This window comes from Giraffa tippelskirchi, chromosome 2 (assembly GCF_054371585.1).
Source record: "Giraffa tippelskirchi isolate mGirTip1 chromosome 2, T2T-mGirTip1v1.2.pri, whole genome shotgun sequence".
In the NCBI taxonomy this organism is placed as follows: domain Eukaryota; kingdom Metazoa; phylum Chordata; class Mammalia; order Artiodactyla; family Giraffidae; genus Giraffa; species Giraffa tippelskirchi.
In genome coordinates, this window is record NC_137276.1 from 50,107,859 (window position 1) to 50,127,198 (window position 19,340).

The following is a 19,340-nucleotide window of genomic DNA, read 5'->3' on the forward strand; positions in this document are numbered from 1 at the left end:
AAGAGATCAGAGGCCAGGTTCCACAGCCAGCCTTTAGCCTTGCCACCAGCACCATGGGTAGGCTTGTTTTTCCTGCCTCCATCTCCTAAGGAATGTATTTGAGGGAAAAATACTATATACAACCAGATGTTCACTGAAAATACATTAAAAATTAAAATGTCTACTGAATAAATTAAATATAATTTTTCATTAGGTTTTACAAAGGATTTAACCTGGATAAAAGATTCTGAGGTGATGGACTAGAGAATAAACCCAACATTGTAACTTTGGGTGAATACAGAAGAAAATATCTTGAGTTCTAGGGTTTGGAAAGACAGCTTTTTAGAATCTCTTAAACCAGAATCATTCAGTGAGAACACGAAATGCTGTTAACAGGTTCTTCCTATATTCACTACCAATCCAAGGATGATTTTTCATCATTTAAAAGGCAAAAACATAAGTGTGACAGAGGGTCCAAGCTTCATTACAGCCAAGTCTCAGGGACTGTCCAGATTTTCTTGCCTGGGAATCTAATCTAGTTTCAGTGTCATTTGGACTAAATAGGTCACTGGCTCAAGCTTGCAGAAATAGCTGAGTTCCAGCTATTTCCACTGTAGGACTTGATTTGGGATTTGCCTGCACAATAATGCCCATATGAGGGCTGGTTATGACTGCTCCAGGACACATAACTTGTGCACATAGACTATGTCCATCACATTGCTCTTTCAAAAAGCTGGTATCCAGATCATTCTAATGGACTTTTATGGATGTCAGCATGGTATTAGGTTGGTGGGATTGCTGGTGTAGATATGAACCACTCATGTCTACATTTATTCAGACTGTAGTTAGAGCACCCCTTCTGTACTTGGGGAATTAGTGATTCTTCTGTCAAACAGCATCAAGAATATATTACAGCACTCCTACAGTTAACTGTTAACTGTGGACATTCTCTTTCCTACCTGTTCACGCCAAAGCACTCCTGATGGAAACATCAGATGGAAAAGCTAAGGAGACACCTCCCTACACATTTCCTATCTGGAAGCATCCTGTTTTGTTGCATCTAATTCTTACCTTGAGCCTTTCTTGATTCGGGGCCTCCAGTGGAGACAAGCGTCTGATGCGTTTCCGCATACGAGCCGGTCCTTCTCTCCAATCCAGTTCCCACTGGGAGCAGGGTGTGGTTTCTGCCATCTGATGCCACAAGCCCAGCTCCCCAAAAAGCTGCTCCTGGATTCTGGTCCACGCATTGGCTGCCTTGATGTTGCCACATCTCCGTCTCTGGGAAGCAGAAGTATAGCATGACCCCTGGACACAGCTCCTTATCGACCTGGCCCCAAACCTCCTGGGATGAACGGACCAAGCCCCTCATAACTGCCTGAAGAAAATAACCTCTAAAGGTAGCCCCAAGCACCTGCAGGGTGTGTAGTGAAATCTCTGGAGCCAGGACCAGGTCAGGAGAAGAAATCAGTTTGTCCAGCTTTGAGACCATTTAACTCAGGTTCAAGGAGGAGGAAAATCCTCTGCCCTTTGGCCTATAGAGCTTCGTGACTGCTGTATGCTGTGCTGTCCCAAAGGTCCCCATACTACTCATCAGAGGATTGGGGATCTATTTGATAGAATAGACACAGCAGCCCACCACAGTCCCTGCCCTTCAAAGTAGACAGGGAATTTTACCATGGTCTCTACCAACTCCTACCGAAAGCACTCCTCCAGTGTCTGGACTGAAGGTGCGATAAGACTGCTCCCAGAAGCCCAAACCTTTGATATTAGTGAAAATAACCCCACCTAATATCTATGAAACCCTCATAGTTTGCATTTGTAGCACTTGACTGTTGAATTTTCTGCTAGTGCTCTGCGGTGCTCAGTCGCTCAGTCGGGTCCAACTCTTTGCAACCCTATAGACCATAGCCTGTCAGGCTTCTCTGTCCATGGGATTTTCCTGGCAAGAATACTGGAGTGGGTTGCCATTTCCTCCTTCAGAGGATCTTTCTGACCCAGGGATCGAACCCACATCTCCTATGTCTCTTACATTGCAGGTGGATTCTTTACCACTGAGCTATTGGGGAAGCCCACATCTTCTACTAGAGTATAACTCAAAGCTTTAACAAAATACATTAACACCCCAAACCGCTTTTATATGCCACACTGAAGTTCCCTACATCATCTTTCAAGAAAATATTTCAATTCAGTTTGGACAGCAGAATCACCTTTGTCTGCAGGGTGAACTTTTGCAACTATTCACATATTTGATGGTATGTACCCTGCATTTCATGCAAAGATGGGCTCGATAAAGGACAGAAATGGTATGGACCTAACAGAAGCAGAAGATATTAAGAAGAGGTGGCAAGAATACACAGAAGAACTGTACAAAAAAGATCTTCACGACCCAGATAATCATGATGGTGTGATCACTCACCTAGAGCCAGATATGCTGGAATGTGAAGTCAAGTGGGCCTTAGAAAGCATCACTACAAACAAAGCTAGTGGAGGTGATATAATTCCAGTTGAGCTATTTCAAATCTTCAAAGATGATGCTGTGAAAGTGCTGCACTCAATATGCCAGCAAATCTGGAAAACTCAGCAGTGGCCATAGGACTGGAAAAGGTCAGTTTTCATTCCAATCCCAAAGAAAGGCAATGCTAAAGAATGCTCAAACTACTGCACAATTGCACTCATCTCACACACTAGTTAAGTAATGCTCAAAATTCTCCAAGCCAGGCTTCAGCAATACGTGAACCGTGAACTTCCAGATGTTCAAGCTGGTTTTAGAAAAGGCAGAGGAACCAGAGATCAAATTGCCAACATCTGCTGTATCATCGAAGAAGCAAGAGAGTTCCAGAAAAACATCTATTTCTGCTTTATTGACTATGCCAAAGCCTTTGACTGTGTGGATCACAATAAACTGTGGACAATTCTGAAAGAGATGGAAATACCAGACCATCCGACCTGTCTCTTGAGAAACCTGTATGCAGGTCAGGAAGCAACAGTTAGAACTGGACATGGAACAGACTGGTTCCAAATAGGAAAAGGAGTACGTCAAGGCTGTATATTGTCACCCTGCTTATTTAACTTATATGCAGAGTACATCATGAGAAACACTGGGCTGGAGGAAACACAAGCTGGAATCAAGATTGCCGGGAGAAATATCAATAACCTCAGATATGCAGATGACACCATCCTTATGGCAGAAAGTGAAGAAGAACTAAAGAGCGTTTTGATGAAAGTGAAAGAGGAGAGTGAAAAAGTTGGCTTAAAGCTCAACGTTCAGAAAACTAAGATCATGGCATCTGGTCCCATCACTTCATGGCAAATAGATGGGGAAAGAGTGGCTGACTTTATTTTTTTGGGCTCCGAAATCACTGCTGATGGTGACTGCAGCCATGAAATTAAAAGACGCTTACTCCTTGGAAGGAAGGTTATGGCCAACCTAGATAGCATATTTAAAAGCACAGGCATTACTTTGCCAACAAAGGTCCATCTAGTCAAGGCTATGGTTTTTCCAGTGGTCATGTATGGATGTGAGAGCTGGATGGTGAAGAAAGCTGAGTGCCGAAGAATTGATGCTTTTGAACTGTGGTGTTGGAGAAGACTCTTGAGAGTCCCTTGGACTGCAAGGAGATCCAACCAGTCCATCCTAAAGGAGATAAGTCCCGGGTGTTCATTGGAAGGACTGATGTTGAAGCTGAAACTCCAATACTTTGGCCGCCTCATGCGAAGAGTTGACTCGTTGGAAAAGACCCTAATGCTGGGAAGGATTGGGGGCAGGAGGAGAAGGGGACGACAGAGGATGAGATGGTTGGATGGCATCACTGACTCGAGGGACATGGGTTTGGATAAACTCCGGGAGTTGGTGATGGACAGGGAGGCCTGGCATGCTGTGATTCATGGGGTTGCAAAGAGTCGGACACACTGAGCGACTGAACTGAACCCTGCATTTTAATTTTTCAGAAAACTGAATGGAGAAAGTGTTAATGACAAGAAACACAGACCTTTTAAATGTGATATAGAGATGAAACTCATTGTCATATATTAAGCTGAGCCCCTTACCTTCTCTATCTTATCTCCTCCACACAATGACACTGAAAGTGAATGTGGGAACTTGTAAGTAATTTCCATTATCCTCATGAAGGAATGAAGTCTAGAAGAGGAGAAGTGATTTCCCCAAGGTGACCAACAGCTGACCAAGCTAAGATTGAAACCCAGTCTGTCTGATTCCGGAGACTTTAGCTTCAGCCTGCATGCCTGAATCCTTTCATAGGGCCCTGGTATCATTTTATTAAATCCTACTTTCTGCCAGTATTACTTCAAAGACTGGCAGACTTGGAGGTAGACCCTGAAAATCTGGACCATTTCAAATGGGAAAATCATTCTCAGAGCTTGAAAATTGTCTCAAAAACAAGACAGATGGTATAGTTCAAAGCACATGGTCTTTGGTGTCAGATGAACTTGGGTTGTCACAATATTTCCGCTTTTCACTAGCCACTTAATCTGAAGGAGACTCAGAATCTTCATCAGTCAAATTTGGTTAGTAATATTACCACAATAATAAAACCATGGGATTATATAAGGATCGAATGAGACAATATATTCAAGAGTTTAATATGGTGCCTCGCAAACTTAAGCAGTTAGTATTATTATTGTGAATAAAGCAAATCCTATTTCAAAACAAGATTACTTTGTTTCTCCACAGTTCTTAAATTCATACCCAAAACGATCATAGCATTTTACAAGTACTCAAATTTTTTAATAAAGGACTCCAGGAAAATAATGACTATCCAAAGTCTTTTATATGGATTTAGTTATATGAAATGAACACTTGTTTGGGAAAATATTTCAGCTCCTTGGAGACAATTGTTGCATTTGTAGTTCCATATTGAGCTTCATAGAGGATGAACAATCCCAAGCTACTGGGTTGTCCATCTGGAGTTTCAAATTAGTCTTTTAAGATCATCCCTTCCACCTTAAGGCTCCATTTATGCAACCTGGAGGTTCATGGCTGCCTGAGTCTTCATCACAGGGCAAATGTGTTTTCTTGAATATCTGTAGTCAGACATACGAGTGTTGGTAATAGGATCCCTCATTCATCCCTTAGAGATAATCAATTGTTTGATCCATACTAGAAGGCTATATGTGGTCCCAGGACAGAGGACATGAGGCGACTAAATAAGCAAAAGTCCTGAGTTTCTACACCTGCAAGGTGTTCGTAATGCCCATGTTTGTGCACAGGGTAAAGTCCTCTTTCAGTTCAAACATCAAATGGGCCAAATGCCACATCAGACCCAGAGGCAGGGATGCTGGTGAATTAGAGGCAGCTATGCTGCTGCTGCTGCTGCTGCTAAGTCGCTTCAGTCGTGTCCGACTCTGTGTGACCCCACAGATGGCAGCCCACCAGGCTCCCCCGTCCCTGGGATTCTCCAGGCAAGAATACTGAAGTGGGTTGTCATTTCCTTCTCCAATGCATGAAAGTGAAAAGGGAAAGTGAAGTCACTCAGTCGTGTCCGACTCTTCGCGACCCCATGGACTGCAGCCTACCAGGCTCCTCTGTCCATGGGATTTTCCAGGCAAGAATACTCGAGTGGGTTGTCATTGCCTTCTCGGGAGGCAGCTATGATTCTTGGCTAAATCGAAACTGTTGGGTAGCATCATTGAGGCTTTCCTCTTGGCAATCAGCCCTTCTCTACTTCCAGTCCCAGTGCTGGAGTATGGCTAACCTGACTTTGGTGGGTGATGAATGGTTATAGGATGGGCTAGTAAGCATTATTTATTGGGATTGGAAATATCGGTCTCAAGAGCCCATACAGAGCAGAGTGCAAAGAGGTGGATGTGTACATACTCAAGGCCACGCATCCCTGCTCTTGGCAACCTTATGTCCGTCAGGAAAAACACATGATGTATCTGCACCTGAAATAGACACAGCCTATAGGCAGGTCGCTCAGCAATGAGACAGTCCCTCTGCACAAGTTAGATGATTTTACATCCTTCATATGAGCTCTTCCTGGTTCCAGGATGTATAACCTGGGGAGCAGAGCATGAGTTCACTCAAGCCTCACATACTATCCCCTATGTGCCCTGGTGCCTCAAACTGTAGTAATCCCGTACATTTGTGTGTGTATGTGTGTGTGTGTGTGTGTGTGTGTGTGTGTGTGTGTGTGTGTGTGTGTGTGAAAAAGAGAGGGAGAGAGGAGCCAGATTCTTTAGAGAAGAGCTTGAATATTTGGATCCAGCTCTTTTTCCAGAAGAAGCCTGATCTTCTCCTGGATCTTTCGATAACACATAACATTTCATGTGTTGCCTAAGCCAGTTTGGGTTGAGTTTCTGATACTTACATCTGAAAAAGCTGGGACCAAAACCTAATGGATACATAGAGCCTGAGCAAGAAATGGAAACAGCTTGTTGGCCCCTAAGGAGCCCAAAAGAGAGCAGACAGAGCAGTGCCCCTCTCACATTTTTTTTTTTAAAGGGCCATTTCTGGGGTGGAAGGCATCTTGCAAAGAGCTTTAATCTGTAAAAACTGTAACTTAAAAAAACCACAGACCTAGTGGGGAATATCTGTAAGGGTTGATGAGGACTCAGTGTAAGAGCAGACAGCCCAGGTATATGGCAGAGCAGAGCCAGAGCAGCCAGACCACAGTGAAAAGAACAAATAGAACTGGAAATGGCAAAGGGGCATCCCGGCAGGATCAGAGAAGAGGCATCTGTTTCCACCAGTACCTCTGGAGTGATGAGAAATTTGGAGAGTGAGTATCAGAACTGCATGATTTGCTGGTGATGAGATGATGGAGTATAGTGATGCTTGGGTTAGCTTCCAGGGCACTGGGTAATGCTATCTTGTCATGTCATGAGCACCTGCATCTTCAGCGACCTCTTGGGTGTACGTAAAATGCCCAGTTGGAGAAGTCTTATGTAACCTGTTACTGAGAGCCGTGTGGGTAAGGGCGTGAATCTCATTATCTCCACCCTCTTGGGAGGACCTCATGGAGTGTACTTAGGAGAAGCTGTCCTTGAAGAACATGGCATATTTCATGGGCCTGATTTGTTTTCAGACCTTGGACTTGACTTCTCAGGGAGTGGAGTGAGGCTACATTGGGAAAGTGTGCCGTCACTTGAAAGAAACTAGGGTGAATGCTCCAGACCCCATCATCTCCGTCAGACAGTGATAACATCTGCATTCTTTAAAACATCAAAACAATCTGTCTTAAATATTTAAACACTTGGAAAGCGTCCTTATGGATTAGCCTCAAAATGCTGATTTTCTCAAAAATACCTCAATCAACAGTAAAGCTCTACACAACTTTCTCAAGCACTCTCTGAGCCCCAGACAGGCCCCATGCTGAAAAGGAGCCTAGCTGACATTCCAGGAGACTGGACCCTTGCCTTCTGGGCTCAGAGCCTCTGCTGAGGTTCCATCCTTTCCCATGAACTTTCCATTTTTCAAATTTCAGCAGAAATCCACCAAGTACCACAGAGCACAACTCTCCTAGCTGTGAACAAATCTTCCAGGCATTTCCAACCACAGGAAGACAAATGGTCACTGGTCTTGACTAGATGCTGATTTCAAAGTTTAGATAAATAATGTCACCTGTCTTGAAATGGAACAAATGTGATGAGGGATATTCCTAAATAAAGGATGCAATCCTAAATGATTCATCTCATTTTTCCCTCTATGGCAACTGAATTTATTAATTGTATTGCTAGTCCTGAATGAAGTCGGTGAACTCAAATAGTGAGACACTGACATGCAAGGGCCTGTCCAAGGGGCATAGATAACAGAGTCATGCCCCCAGCTCCCAGCACAAGGTCTGAGGCATCCTGGGCTCTTGATGCCTATTTACTAGTGGATGAATGAGTAGATAAGTAAATGGACACACTGCCTATCTCTTCAGCTGCTGGCACTGTGGATCCAAATTCCATGGTGTAGGTCTTGCAGGTAGAACTGACTATGATCAAATATTGTCTGAGCCAATTTAAACCGAAGGCTCTTGTGAATCTTTATTTCATGTTCAAGGTGGATTCTGGTCTACTGTACAGAGAAAGATACTGTCTTGCTTCTCACCTGTACATGATCTTTGTATAGAGATGCAAATAGTTCTTGTCCTCTTCGTCTGTAGTTCTCAATACATGACACAAAGTCCTGGAGAAGAGAGAGAACAAGTCACAGCTAGTAACAATTGTGATTTTAGATAAGAACTTCCTGCTCTGGCCAAGTGCCAGAGGAAGTAACAGTCACAAGACTTGTTGGTCAAATCATTCACAACCTCATGAATACATGAATCACCTATGCTGTTACATACACATACAGATTCACATATATGTTTATGGGTTACTTTTACTTCTAACTGCATTGAACCAGGTTATAGCAGATAAATCTTCCTCCTAAGAACAACTAGAAAAGCTAGAACATAATATTTAAATCAAAAGGGAATTCTAAAAAATGTTCAGGTAACATATTTATGGAATAGGGCACCCAACAATAGTAGAATACACATTTTCAAGCCCCCACAAAATATATACTGAGACAATCCACATGCCAGACCATAAAGCAAACTTCAACAAATGTATAAAAAATTGAAATATGCAAAATATGTTTTCTGATCATAACAGAATCAATCTGACGTCAGTAACAGGAAATCTCCAAACACTTCGAAACTAAACAGTATACTTCTAAATAATCCATGGATCAAAAGGTAAGTCTCAAGGGAAATTTTACAAAATACATTGTATTAAATAAAATTGAAAGTAGAATATATTAAAATTTGTGTTGCATAGCTAAAACAATCCTGAGAGGGAAATATATGTCACCAAATGCATACATTAGAAAAGAGTTAAGTTTTAGAAAATCTGAACAGATCAATAACAAATAGGGAGACTAAATAGTAAGCAAACATTTCCCCCCCACACACCAAAATGCCCAGGACTAGATGGCTTCACCAGAGATTTCTATCAAACATTCAAAGAATAATTAATACCAAACCTTCTTAAATTTCCAAAAAAAATATATAGAAGAAGGAATACTTTTCAACTCATCATATAGGGCCAGCATCACTCATACCAAAGCCAGGCAAAGATACCACAAAAAAGAACACTAAAGACCAATATCCATGATAAACACAAATACAAAAATCCTCTATAAAATACTCGTAAACAATTCAACAGCACATTGCAAGAATCAGATGCCATGATGAAATGGAATGTATCCTTGGGATGCAAGGATGGTTCAATGTATGCAAATTGATTAAAAAGATAGCAAGAGAATATTACAAACAACTAGATACACATAAATGTGACAACTGAAATTAAATGGACAAATTCTTTACAAAAGCACAAGCTATCAAATCTCAACCAATATAAAACAGATCATTGGAATAGCATACAACAGTTAAGGAAACTGAATTCATAATTTAAATACTCCCCTCAAGTAAATTTCCAGAGCCAGATGACTTCACTTGAGGATTTTACAAAATATTTAAGCGATAATTAACATACATTTTACAAAATGTCTTCCAGAAAATAGAAAAGATGGGTACATTTCCCAATTTGTTTTATGACGCTAGCAGTACCCTTATAACTTTATATCACAACTAGACAAAACTACTACAGGAAAATAAACCTAACTGTCACAAATAGAGATGCAAAAATTCTTAACAAAATATTAGCAAATAGAACTTAGCAATACATAAAAATAATCACATACAATGACAGAATGGAGTTTATTTCGGGAATGCACAGCTGATACATACCCAAAAAGCAATCATTGTAATCTACCATATTAGTAGGTTAAAGAAGAAAATGACATGATCATATCAATTGACGCTTAATAGTATTTGAAAAAATTCAACACTCATTCACTATAAAATTCTCAGAAAGCTAGGAATAGAGGAGAACCTGATAAAAATCATCTACAAAAACTCACAACTAACATTAGATTTAATGCAAAACAACAAATGTTTTCTCTCTAAGATTGAAAACAAAGATGTATGCTTTTATTGTTCTCATTCAACAAATTGCTAAAGTGTTCAGATTTTATACCAGAAGCACAATTCAGAAAAGGAAAAATGAATGAATTTGATCTCATCAACATTAAAACTTTTGCTTTATAAAACTCATGTAAAAATGATATAATAATTAGCTACAATCTGGAAGAAAATATTTGCAAGCCACATATCCATCAAAGGACTAATATCTGGAATATATGAAGAAATTTAAAACTTAAGTGCAAAAAAAGTCTACTAGAATATGTACAAAAGATATGAATAGACATAAAGAGGACATGAACATGGCAACAAAGCACATGAGGACTATGTTCTACATCAATATGCGTTAAGAAAATGAAAATAAAAGCCACAATGAGATATCACTACACTTCTATCCAAATGGTTAAATTTAAAAGATGACAACAACGAATGCTGGTGAGGATACAGAGAAACTTTATCACTCATGCACTGCTGGTGGGAATGTATGGTACAGTCGCTCTGGAAAACAAGTCAGTAGATTTTTAAAAAAATCTAGTCAACCACCATAGGATCCAGAAGTTGTAACCTCCGGGGATTTATCCCATGAAAGAAAAACTTATACTCACACAACAATTTGTACATGAATGTTTATAGCAGCTTTATTCAAAACAGACAAAAACTGGAAACAACCCAGATGACCTTAAATAGGTGAATAATTAAAGAAATTGTGAAACATCTATAATGTGGAACACTGCTCAATAATTAAAAAGAATGAACTGCTGATACATACAACAACCTGGATGAATCCACACAGAATTAGGCTGAGGGAGAAAAACAATCCCAGAAGGGCAACAAGGGGGCTTCTTGTAATGATGGAGATATTCCTTGTTGTGATACTATATTACAGTTTTGCAAGATGATACCATTGGGGGAAACTGGGTAAAAGGTATATGAGATCTCTCTGTATCATTTCTTACAATTGCATGGGAATCTACAATTCTTAAATTAGAAAGTTTAATTTTTGAAAAAGTCATTGAGCGCTCTATCTTCACCATTTGAAAAAAAAAATTCATTCAGAGAACACATATGATTATTCTAAATCAATAAGATTAAAAAAGAGACATTCAATGGAAAATTTTTAAAAAGAAAAAATTGAACAGGCACTTCGTTAAAAAAGATGTCAATGACCAATACACATATAACAAAAAGGTCAATTTCATTTGTCATCTGGAGGATATAAACTAAAACCACAATAAGAATATCTAAATTCAAATAGCTAATAATGTCATGTTTTGATTATCACATGGAGCAACTGGAACTCTCTTATGCTGCTGAATTGGTACAACCATTTTGGAACATTGTTTGGTAGTGTCTTAAAAGATGAGTTTACACATACCAATGAACCAACAATTTCATTTGTAGATACATACTTAACAGAAATTCATGCATGTGTGTTCCAGAAGACATGTGAGAATGTTCATAACAGCAATGTTTGAAGTAGTCCCAAAGTGGGAACAATGCAAACTTCCATCAGAATAGACTAGATAAATTATGATATAGTCATATATTATATCCTCTATGGTAATGGTTCTTAAAATGTGGTCCATGAATCCCTAGTGGCTCTTAATACCCTTTTAGGGAATCTGTGAAGTCAAAACTATTTCCAAAATACTAGAACACCTTTGCCTTTTTTCACTGTGTTGATATGCACATTGATGGCCCAAAAGCCAGGATGAGTAAAACAATTTTCATAGTCCAAATCAAGACATTGGCACCAACTGTACAATAATCATTAGACATAGTCCTCATCAGTAGGAACTCATAGGAAAAAAAAAATCTTCATTTAAGAATGTCATTGATGAAAAAGTGCAGGATTAATTTTATGAAATCTCAGTCTTTGAATATACTTTTTAATAGTCTATGTGATAAAATGGGAAATCTACGTGAAGCACTTCTGAATACCAAAAACCATGGTGGTCATTTCAAAGAGAAGCATCTGTATCATTGTTAGAGTTGTCAGCTGAACTAGTTACCAATGTAATAGGACATCATTTTTATTTGAAAGAATGTTGTTGTTGTTTTGCTGCTAAGTCAAGTCCAGTTCTTTTGCGACTCCAAGGACTCTAGCCCACCAGTCTCCTCTGTCCACGGGATTTCTCAGGCAAGAATACTGAAGTGGGTTGCCATTTCCTTCTCCATGGGATCTTCCCAACCCAGGGATCAAACCCATGTCTCCTGCATTGGCAGGTGGATTCTTTACTGATGAGCCACCTGGGAAGCCCTTGAAAGAATGACTGACAGACAAAACTAAAGTTAAGAAGACGTGGGTATTTGGCAGATATTTTCTTGAAAATGAACAAAATGATCCTGTAATATAAAATAAAACCACTGACAGTATTCACTGCCTATAATAAAATCTGGGCTTTCAAATTTCAAATGTTAGAATATTGGAAAACTTGTAACTGCCTTTGTGAGCTTGACAGTTTCTCAGTAGATAAATATTTTTCTGATAAGATTGGTGGTGTATGAATATGATTTTTCCACATTGCATAATGAAACATATCAACATTCGGGAGATCTTTCAACTCAGGGAACCAATATTTTCACTATTTGTTATACGCATGTTCCAAATCATGTATGGGTTAAAATATCCATTCAAACTGCAAGATAATAAATACATTTTACTGTAACAGAGTACAAAAATTTCACTGATAAAAGTTTCAAGTAACTTCCAAGAAACTACTACTTGTTGAATTTCGGTGCAGTATCAAAGAATAATATCTATAATTTTCTGAAAAGTTTATTAAAATACTCCTTTCTTGGGACTTCCCTGGTGGTTCAGTGTTATGACTCTGCACTTTCAATTCAGGGGGTGTGGGTTCAAACCCTGGTCAGGGAACTAAGATCCCACAAGGCCACACAGCATGGCCCCTCCAAAAAAATACTCCTTTATTTTCTAACTTCATATCTATGAAAGATCAGATTTTCTTCATTTATTTCATCCAAAAAAAAGAATTACAACTAATTGAATAAAGGACAGATATGAAAATCCATCTGCCTTCTAAGCCAGATAGATATTAAAGAATCTGCAAAAATATAAGACAATACTATTCTTTTCACAATTTTTTAAAAATGCATGATTAAAAAAATGTTATTTATGCTTACATATAAATTACATAGATTTATTACTGTTATTTTTAAATGAATTAATAAATGTCATTTTAAAAATTCTGTTTTAATTTCTTACATAGTAAATATCAATAGATGCAATATATATGATATAACAGCTCTTTGAAATCTCAATAATTTTTAAGAGGGTAAACAGATCTTGAGACCAAAAAGTTTGAGAACAGTATGAAAATGTTGTTTGGTCACTATAAAAATAAATGAACTACTGCTTCATGAAATGACACGGATAAATCACAAACATAGTTCGGAGTGAAAAAAAACCAGAAGAATGTATATGTTATTTCATATACATAAAAGTAAAATGTAGAAAGCTGATGTATGTTAGCTGCCAGGAAATTGTCTACGGTGAGGGTAGAAGGTGCTAGTGACTAGAATGGGGCATGAAGTTGGGGGTGCTTCTAGGGAGCCATTAATGTCGTATTCTTTAACCTGGGTAGTGGTCACATGTTCACTCCATGAAATTGCTTAAATTTGTATATTTGTGACTTGAACACTCTTTTCTACATGTCTCATAGTTCAATAAAATAGAAAAAATGTTTATCAACAAAGACTCAAAACTATGGAAACAATATAATTTTAAAACCCCAGTTAATGTTTTGGAGTAGTGGGAATAGGGTGATTTCTTTCTTTTTTTGTTTACAAAATTTTCCTTAATATTGCCGTTACATGTTTATGCACATTTATAAGTAACAATCATTATGAGCACTGCAAATGACATAAAATGCTGATAAATTTGACTAATTTTACATCTAAGGCAAAAGCCCGGTCTTTTTCCTAATATGATACTTTGGAGACGTGCAGCAGGAGAAGAGAACTCTCGGGGGAACTTGGACACAGAGCAGCTTCTGTCCAACAGCAATGTGCAATCTCACTGAAGAAGCAGAGGAAAAGATAGCTCTGGTTCCCTTGAGCGCTGAGCAGGTGAAGGCTTAGAATAGTGGATTAGGAGGATGGGAGAGGGACCTGACCAAGGGCACCTGAATGGTTTATATAAGAGTGTCGGTAGCCCAAATATTTGTTATCCTTTGGTCTGTTCTCTCAACATTCCATCTAATAACTAATGTGCACATAGCACTTTACAACTGAAAAAGGAGTTTCCACATGCATTGTCACATTTAATATTTAGCCACCTGACAAATCTATATTATGATGATTCCCATTTTACAGAAGAGAAAACTGAGGATAGGTGACCCCAACAATACAGGAGCTGGCAGCACCGGAAGATGACTTCTTAGACCTCCACAAGGCTTTTTCTCGCACATGGTTTCCACCTTGTGTGTCTCCATAGAATTAAACAAACTATTGTTTTGCTATTGACTTTTAAGAACTTTCATGCCCTGGAAAGTTGTAACACTCAGGATGTGGAGGCAGGAGGAGGATGATCTGGGCTGGTTCAAGGGCAGAAGCTCATCTGCCTGGGCAGCAGTGAATATGACACATCGATGGGGGACAAATTTAGAGCAGAGCTCTGCATTGCTTACTAGAGCAAAATAGCCTTTGCTTAGCAACTGCCTGTGTATTAAACAGTTTGAGAACCTTTGAAGTAGAACCAAGGGCCTCAGAGGGCTGTTTGGAGATTTGAAAGGCAAAGCAGGTCTGGTTTAAAGAGCCTGTGCCTTGCTGTCCCAGTGTCTCCTTAGGGAAGGGTTTGGCTACAGGATACAGATCAGATCTTGGAATGGAAAACAAGGCACAGCCTATCTGGAGGGTCACCTGTAAGTGAGCCGACCTCAACTTGGTGGTATCCACATTTGCCAGGAGCACCCCTGGGGCTGGCCAGCTGCTGGTGACCCTCCTGTTCAAGCTCTCCCACAAGAAGCCCCGCTGTCACTGATGACAGTCATTACATTGTTTGTTTAAAGCATCATTAGTCCTGTAATCACAGTTGCATAGCCTAGCTAGAAAAAAGAAAAGCCTGTATCTAAACACAATCCCTCAGATCCTGCTCAGAAACTTAGTACCAAGATTACAGTTGTAGGCCCTGGCCTCTCCAGCCAAGTATGTATGGCATGGTCTGGGACTGAACTCAGTAGTGAGAAATGCCAGTGTATCTACCAGTGCTGACATATATGCATGTCATTTTCATCCTCTGACTCACCATTTTCACTGCTAGTCACTTACTCCAAGGAAATCATAAAATATATGTACAGATAGTCACTAAACAACATTTTCCACCATCCTGTTTATAGCAGCACAAAATAAAACAACTTAAATATCAACACGTGGAGGGATGGGTCATCCTTACTGTCGGGTATTATGCAGTCACCACAAATTACATTCACTCAGGGCCACCACCAGTCCATACAGCACCTTCGTGTCCCCTTTGAGCAGATGCTGTCCTGGAACTGCACAGGTAAGTTGGATAGTGGGACAAAGGCTGGATTTCAGCTTCCTTTTGCCACTCTGGCCAGGTGTCTTTGTGCACAACCTATACAACCGTTCATTGCAGCCCTGGTGTCAAAAAAGTTCCAATGATATGGAACCAGGTTTTTGATATATCGAGATTTTTTAAAATGAAGTTAGAAAATAATGTGCTAACAACAATTAAATGTGTACAGATTTGCATGGAAAAGGAAAATTGTAAGAAAATACAGGGTGTTGATTATTAGTGCTATTTGCTAAATATTTCCAGTTCTTTCCTCCTGCAGATACATGGCATAACTACTTTTCCTGTCACCTTTGAGACAGGTGAGGCCAGGGAGGTGTGCTGAAACTTTAAGGACTCAGGCTCAATTTGCTAAGCTCTTTTTCAACTGTCACAGCAGTGCTCAAAGTTCTAAACAATGACTGCTCCCTGAGCTGGTGTCACTGGGTGAGGTTAAGGCACAGGAGACTCGTGACTAACTCACAGTGTGGCACATGTGAGAAATAAACCTTTGCTATTTTAGGGCAATCAGTTTTGGGAGTGTTTGTTACTATAATATAACTTTTCCTGAATAATACACACATGAAATATGTTAGGAAGAGTTATAGTAGAATTGCATTGAAACATATTTGTGATCAGTGAAAAAAGATCAGAGAGCTAAGTGAAAGCAAGTGTGAGATCAACTAAATGTTATGAGCAAAAAGCTCAAACAATTTGAGCAACAAAATAAATAACAAGCTTGGTGGATTATAACTCAAATTATAAAATAAATACGGATGAGTCTCTACAGATATAAATAAAAGATTGGATAAATTAATTAGGGGGGAAAGAGACAAACCTTCCAAACAAAAGACTATAGAATAATGTGTATAGATATTTCCTTTGTCAGGAGGCAGAGCTTAACTTCCCTAAGAATGGGCTGGTCTTAATGACTTGCTGCCAAAGAACAGAGGATGGAAGGGAAAATAGTAACTTTACAGTGGAGAAATCTGGCAGACCCCATCGTGACCATGTGATGAGAGCTGACATCACCAGTGATGATACTGTGTGGGTGTCAGGCACCGCTGACCTGGTACGGTATAATGAGAAAGATGTGTCTCCTCTGTGGTCTTCCTTCCAAAAACTCATAACCTCAGGATAATTATGAGAAGAATGTTTAACAGACCCACGTTGAAGTACATTCTACAAATATCTGACCAGTAGTGCTCCAAACTGTCAAGGTCACAAAAATAATTAAAATTGAGAAATTGTCAAGAGTCCAGAGGAAACTAAGAAGACATGACAACTAAATGTAGTGTGGTGCCTTGGACTGATTCTTGGATTAGTGGGAAAACTAGTGAAAGAAATATATGACTAGAGATTCATTACTAATAATGTACCAACGTCAACTTTGATTAATGTACTATGATAATGTATAACAGGAACAACAAGGGAAATTGGGTGAAGGGTATAGGGAGGTGTTGAATATAAATATGAAAAGTACATGGAAAGTATTCCAAAATAAAAAATGTATTAAAAATACAATGGAATTCTCACAACCCTGTCACCTAAGTCCCATGATGAAACTGAGATGGAATAGATGAGTCTGTTTTCTCAGTTGCACATATTTCTTGAATGTAAACAATTCACTGTAATGAGTATAATTCTCGTGCTTGAAGACAAATAATTTTTGGTAAGTCTTGTTCCCCCCAGACTGCACAAGCCAATCACTTCATGAGACACTTTAACAGAGAAATAGTAATTCATTCCCCAAATGGTGGAAAAGCTGCCTGATGGATGTGCAAAAAGATGGAACAGAATACACAAAACCACAAATGATATTATTCTCTATCAATAATCTAAGGGACTTTTAAGAATATTGTTGCCAACTTGATTTTCATTTTATTAATAGGCTTTAAAACTTAACTCCATATAACATGATTCCACTATAGGCAGTTTTCTTTATAATTTTTTAAGATTTCTAAATATGCACTAATGATCCATAAAAGAAAAGCAATAACCACACTGTTTGATTTTAGTGTCAAATCCAGATTCCATTTTCTGGCCAAAGAAACAAGTGACAGGCTCAAGTTAAACCCAGGCGATCTCCCTCCCATTCATCCCGGCAAGAGTGAACTGTAGATTTGGAAGGGGCTTCCTTCACCATAGGGCCCATGTTCTCATTGGTCACTCACTGGTCACTCACTGGTCACCTCTCCTCCACTGGTACAGGCTGAGGGGTTGGATTAACAGTGCCGGTAGTTGCGTGGAAGTGAGCAACTAAGGAAACTATGTCTGTGTAAGTCCTTTGTTATTATTGTATAACCAGTAATTATCAGGAATACTCTTCTCGTTCCTAGTACACCCCCTGAGGGAGCCACAGCAGAGTGGTAAGCCCTGCAGAGGCACTGCTCCACATCACAGTGACTGGGTTCCTCACCTGAATCCCCACTAGAATAAACTTTTCAAGGACATTGTCCATCTTTGTCCCCAGCAGCCTGGCAGATGGAGACAACAATAGATAAAAGTTTGAGAGACTGAAATGAAGCTCGTGAGATTTGTCACTTCTCTGAGACAAATTCTCTGCAGCTGGTCGCTTCCTGCCTGGAGTAAAATATTCCTCATGGTCAGGATTAATGAGACCCAGGAGGGCCAGGTGACAAGACATCCAGATCTGCAAAGAACAAAAGTCAGGAGCTGGGCAGTTCTGGCCCTCACTCCCACTGCCACGTTTAAACCCATCTGAAATTCTGTATTTTCCTGGTTGTGAAATGTTCAATAAACAGATTATCTATGTAACTTTTCTGTTATTCCTTCTCTACATAAAGGCTGATATATCATCTGCCTTCAAAAATAAGTTCTTGGTGGAGACCTGGTTTTAGTTAGATGATAGAAGCAGTTAACGAGAAAACAATGAAATGCTTTCCCTGTTTGTTGGCAAATCCTGTATAATACCTATATGTGCACCTGCCAAACATTAGCAGTTGGTTATGAAAGAGGTAAATAGGAACCAAGGGACAGAATGGCCTGGGTCTGCAGCAAGCTATGGTCAAGGTGTCTGTGGAGGAAAGTTATTTGGATGACTCAGGCCAGGAAATGCTTTTTCCTCCAAATGCCCAGATAATTGCACTTTTCTCTACTCTGGAGACAAAGCCCCTGGATTATTAATAAATGTCAAGCAATACCAAAGTAATAATCATATTTCCAGCAATAATGACAAACAACTGGTGCTCAGAGTGGGTGAAGAGGGACCAGATCACCACAGCGCAATTCATCTCTTGTTAAATTCACTCACATATTAATTTCTGAGATGAATGGAGGTTTCTAATTTGTCTTTTTTGAACTGTGATGTTTTTATTAAATTCAATCATCATGAGTACGTGGAGACTGACTACATAAAACAAAAAAAAAATACTCCCATGTAGAAAAAGACAAAAGCTCTGGAATTGCAGGCACCAGGTCTTTTCAAGGAAGCCACCTTTCCTTTTCTTTGTCTCTTCCTTGGGCATCAGAGCCTCTGTGAGACTCAGACAGATGGGAAGCGTCAGCACACTGACCTTTCCTGAACTCTGCCAGATCTTTGCAAGTTTCTGTCATCTTCATCCTCAGAGGTGAGGCTCATGGAGACCCAAACCTTCTTGGGCAGGAGCAGAAGCTTAGGACTTGTGAGTGACTTAGGCTCTGAGTGAGAGATGAATGTGAGAATCTACCCTGGGAGACTGCAACCCATGGAAACACTTTCCCTCTGAACACATACTGAAATTGAGGTGGCTGTTACCAAATGAATTATGTTCCCCCCAAATCCATATGGTTGACGCCCTGACTCCTAGTACCTCAGAGTGTGACTATACTTCAGAGATAGAGCATTTTAAAAGGTG

The 19,340-nt window shown here is 39.6% G+C and overlaps 1 protein-coding gene across 2 annotated transcripts in view; it reads right to left on the minus strand.

Moving 5' to 3' along the window:
• Positions 1-19,340, minus strand: part of WDFY4 (WDFY family member 4) — a 226,034-nt gene that overhangs the window by 84,242 nt on the left and 122,452 nt on the right. For both annotated transcript variants that reach the window (XM_081561673.1, XM_081561666.1), the window contains exons 39-40: positions 8,033-8,110; positions 1,051-1,257 (exon numbers count right to left, since the gene is read on the minus strand). In XM_081561673.1, coding sequence (XP_081417799.1) covers positions 1,051-1,257; positions 8,033-8,110 — 285 coding nt within the window. The remainder of the gene's footprint in view (positions 1-1,050; positions 1,258-8,032; positions 8,111-19,340) is intronic.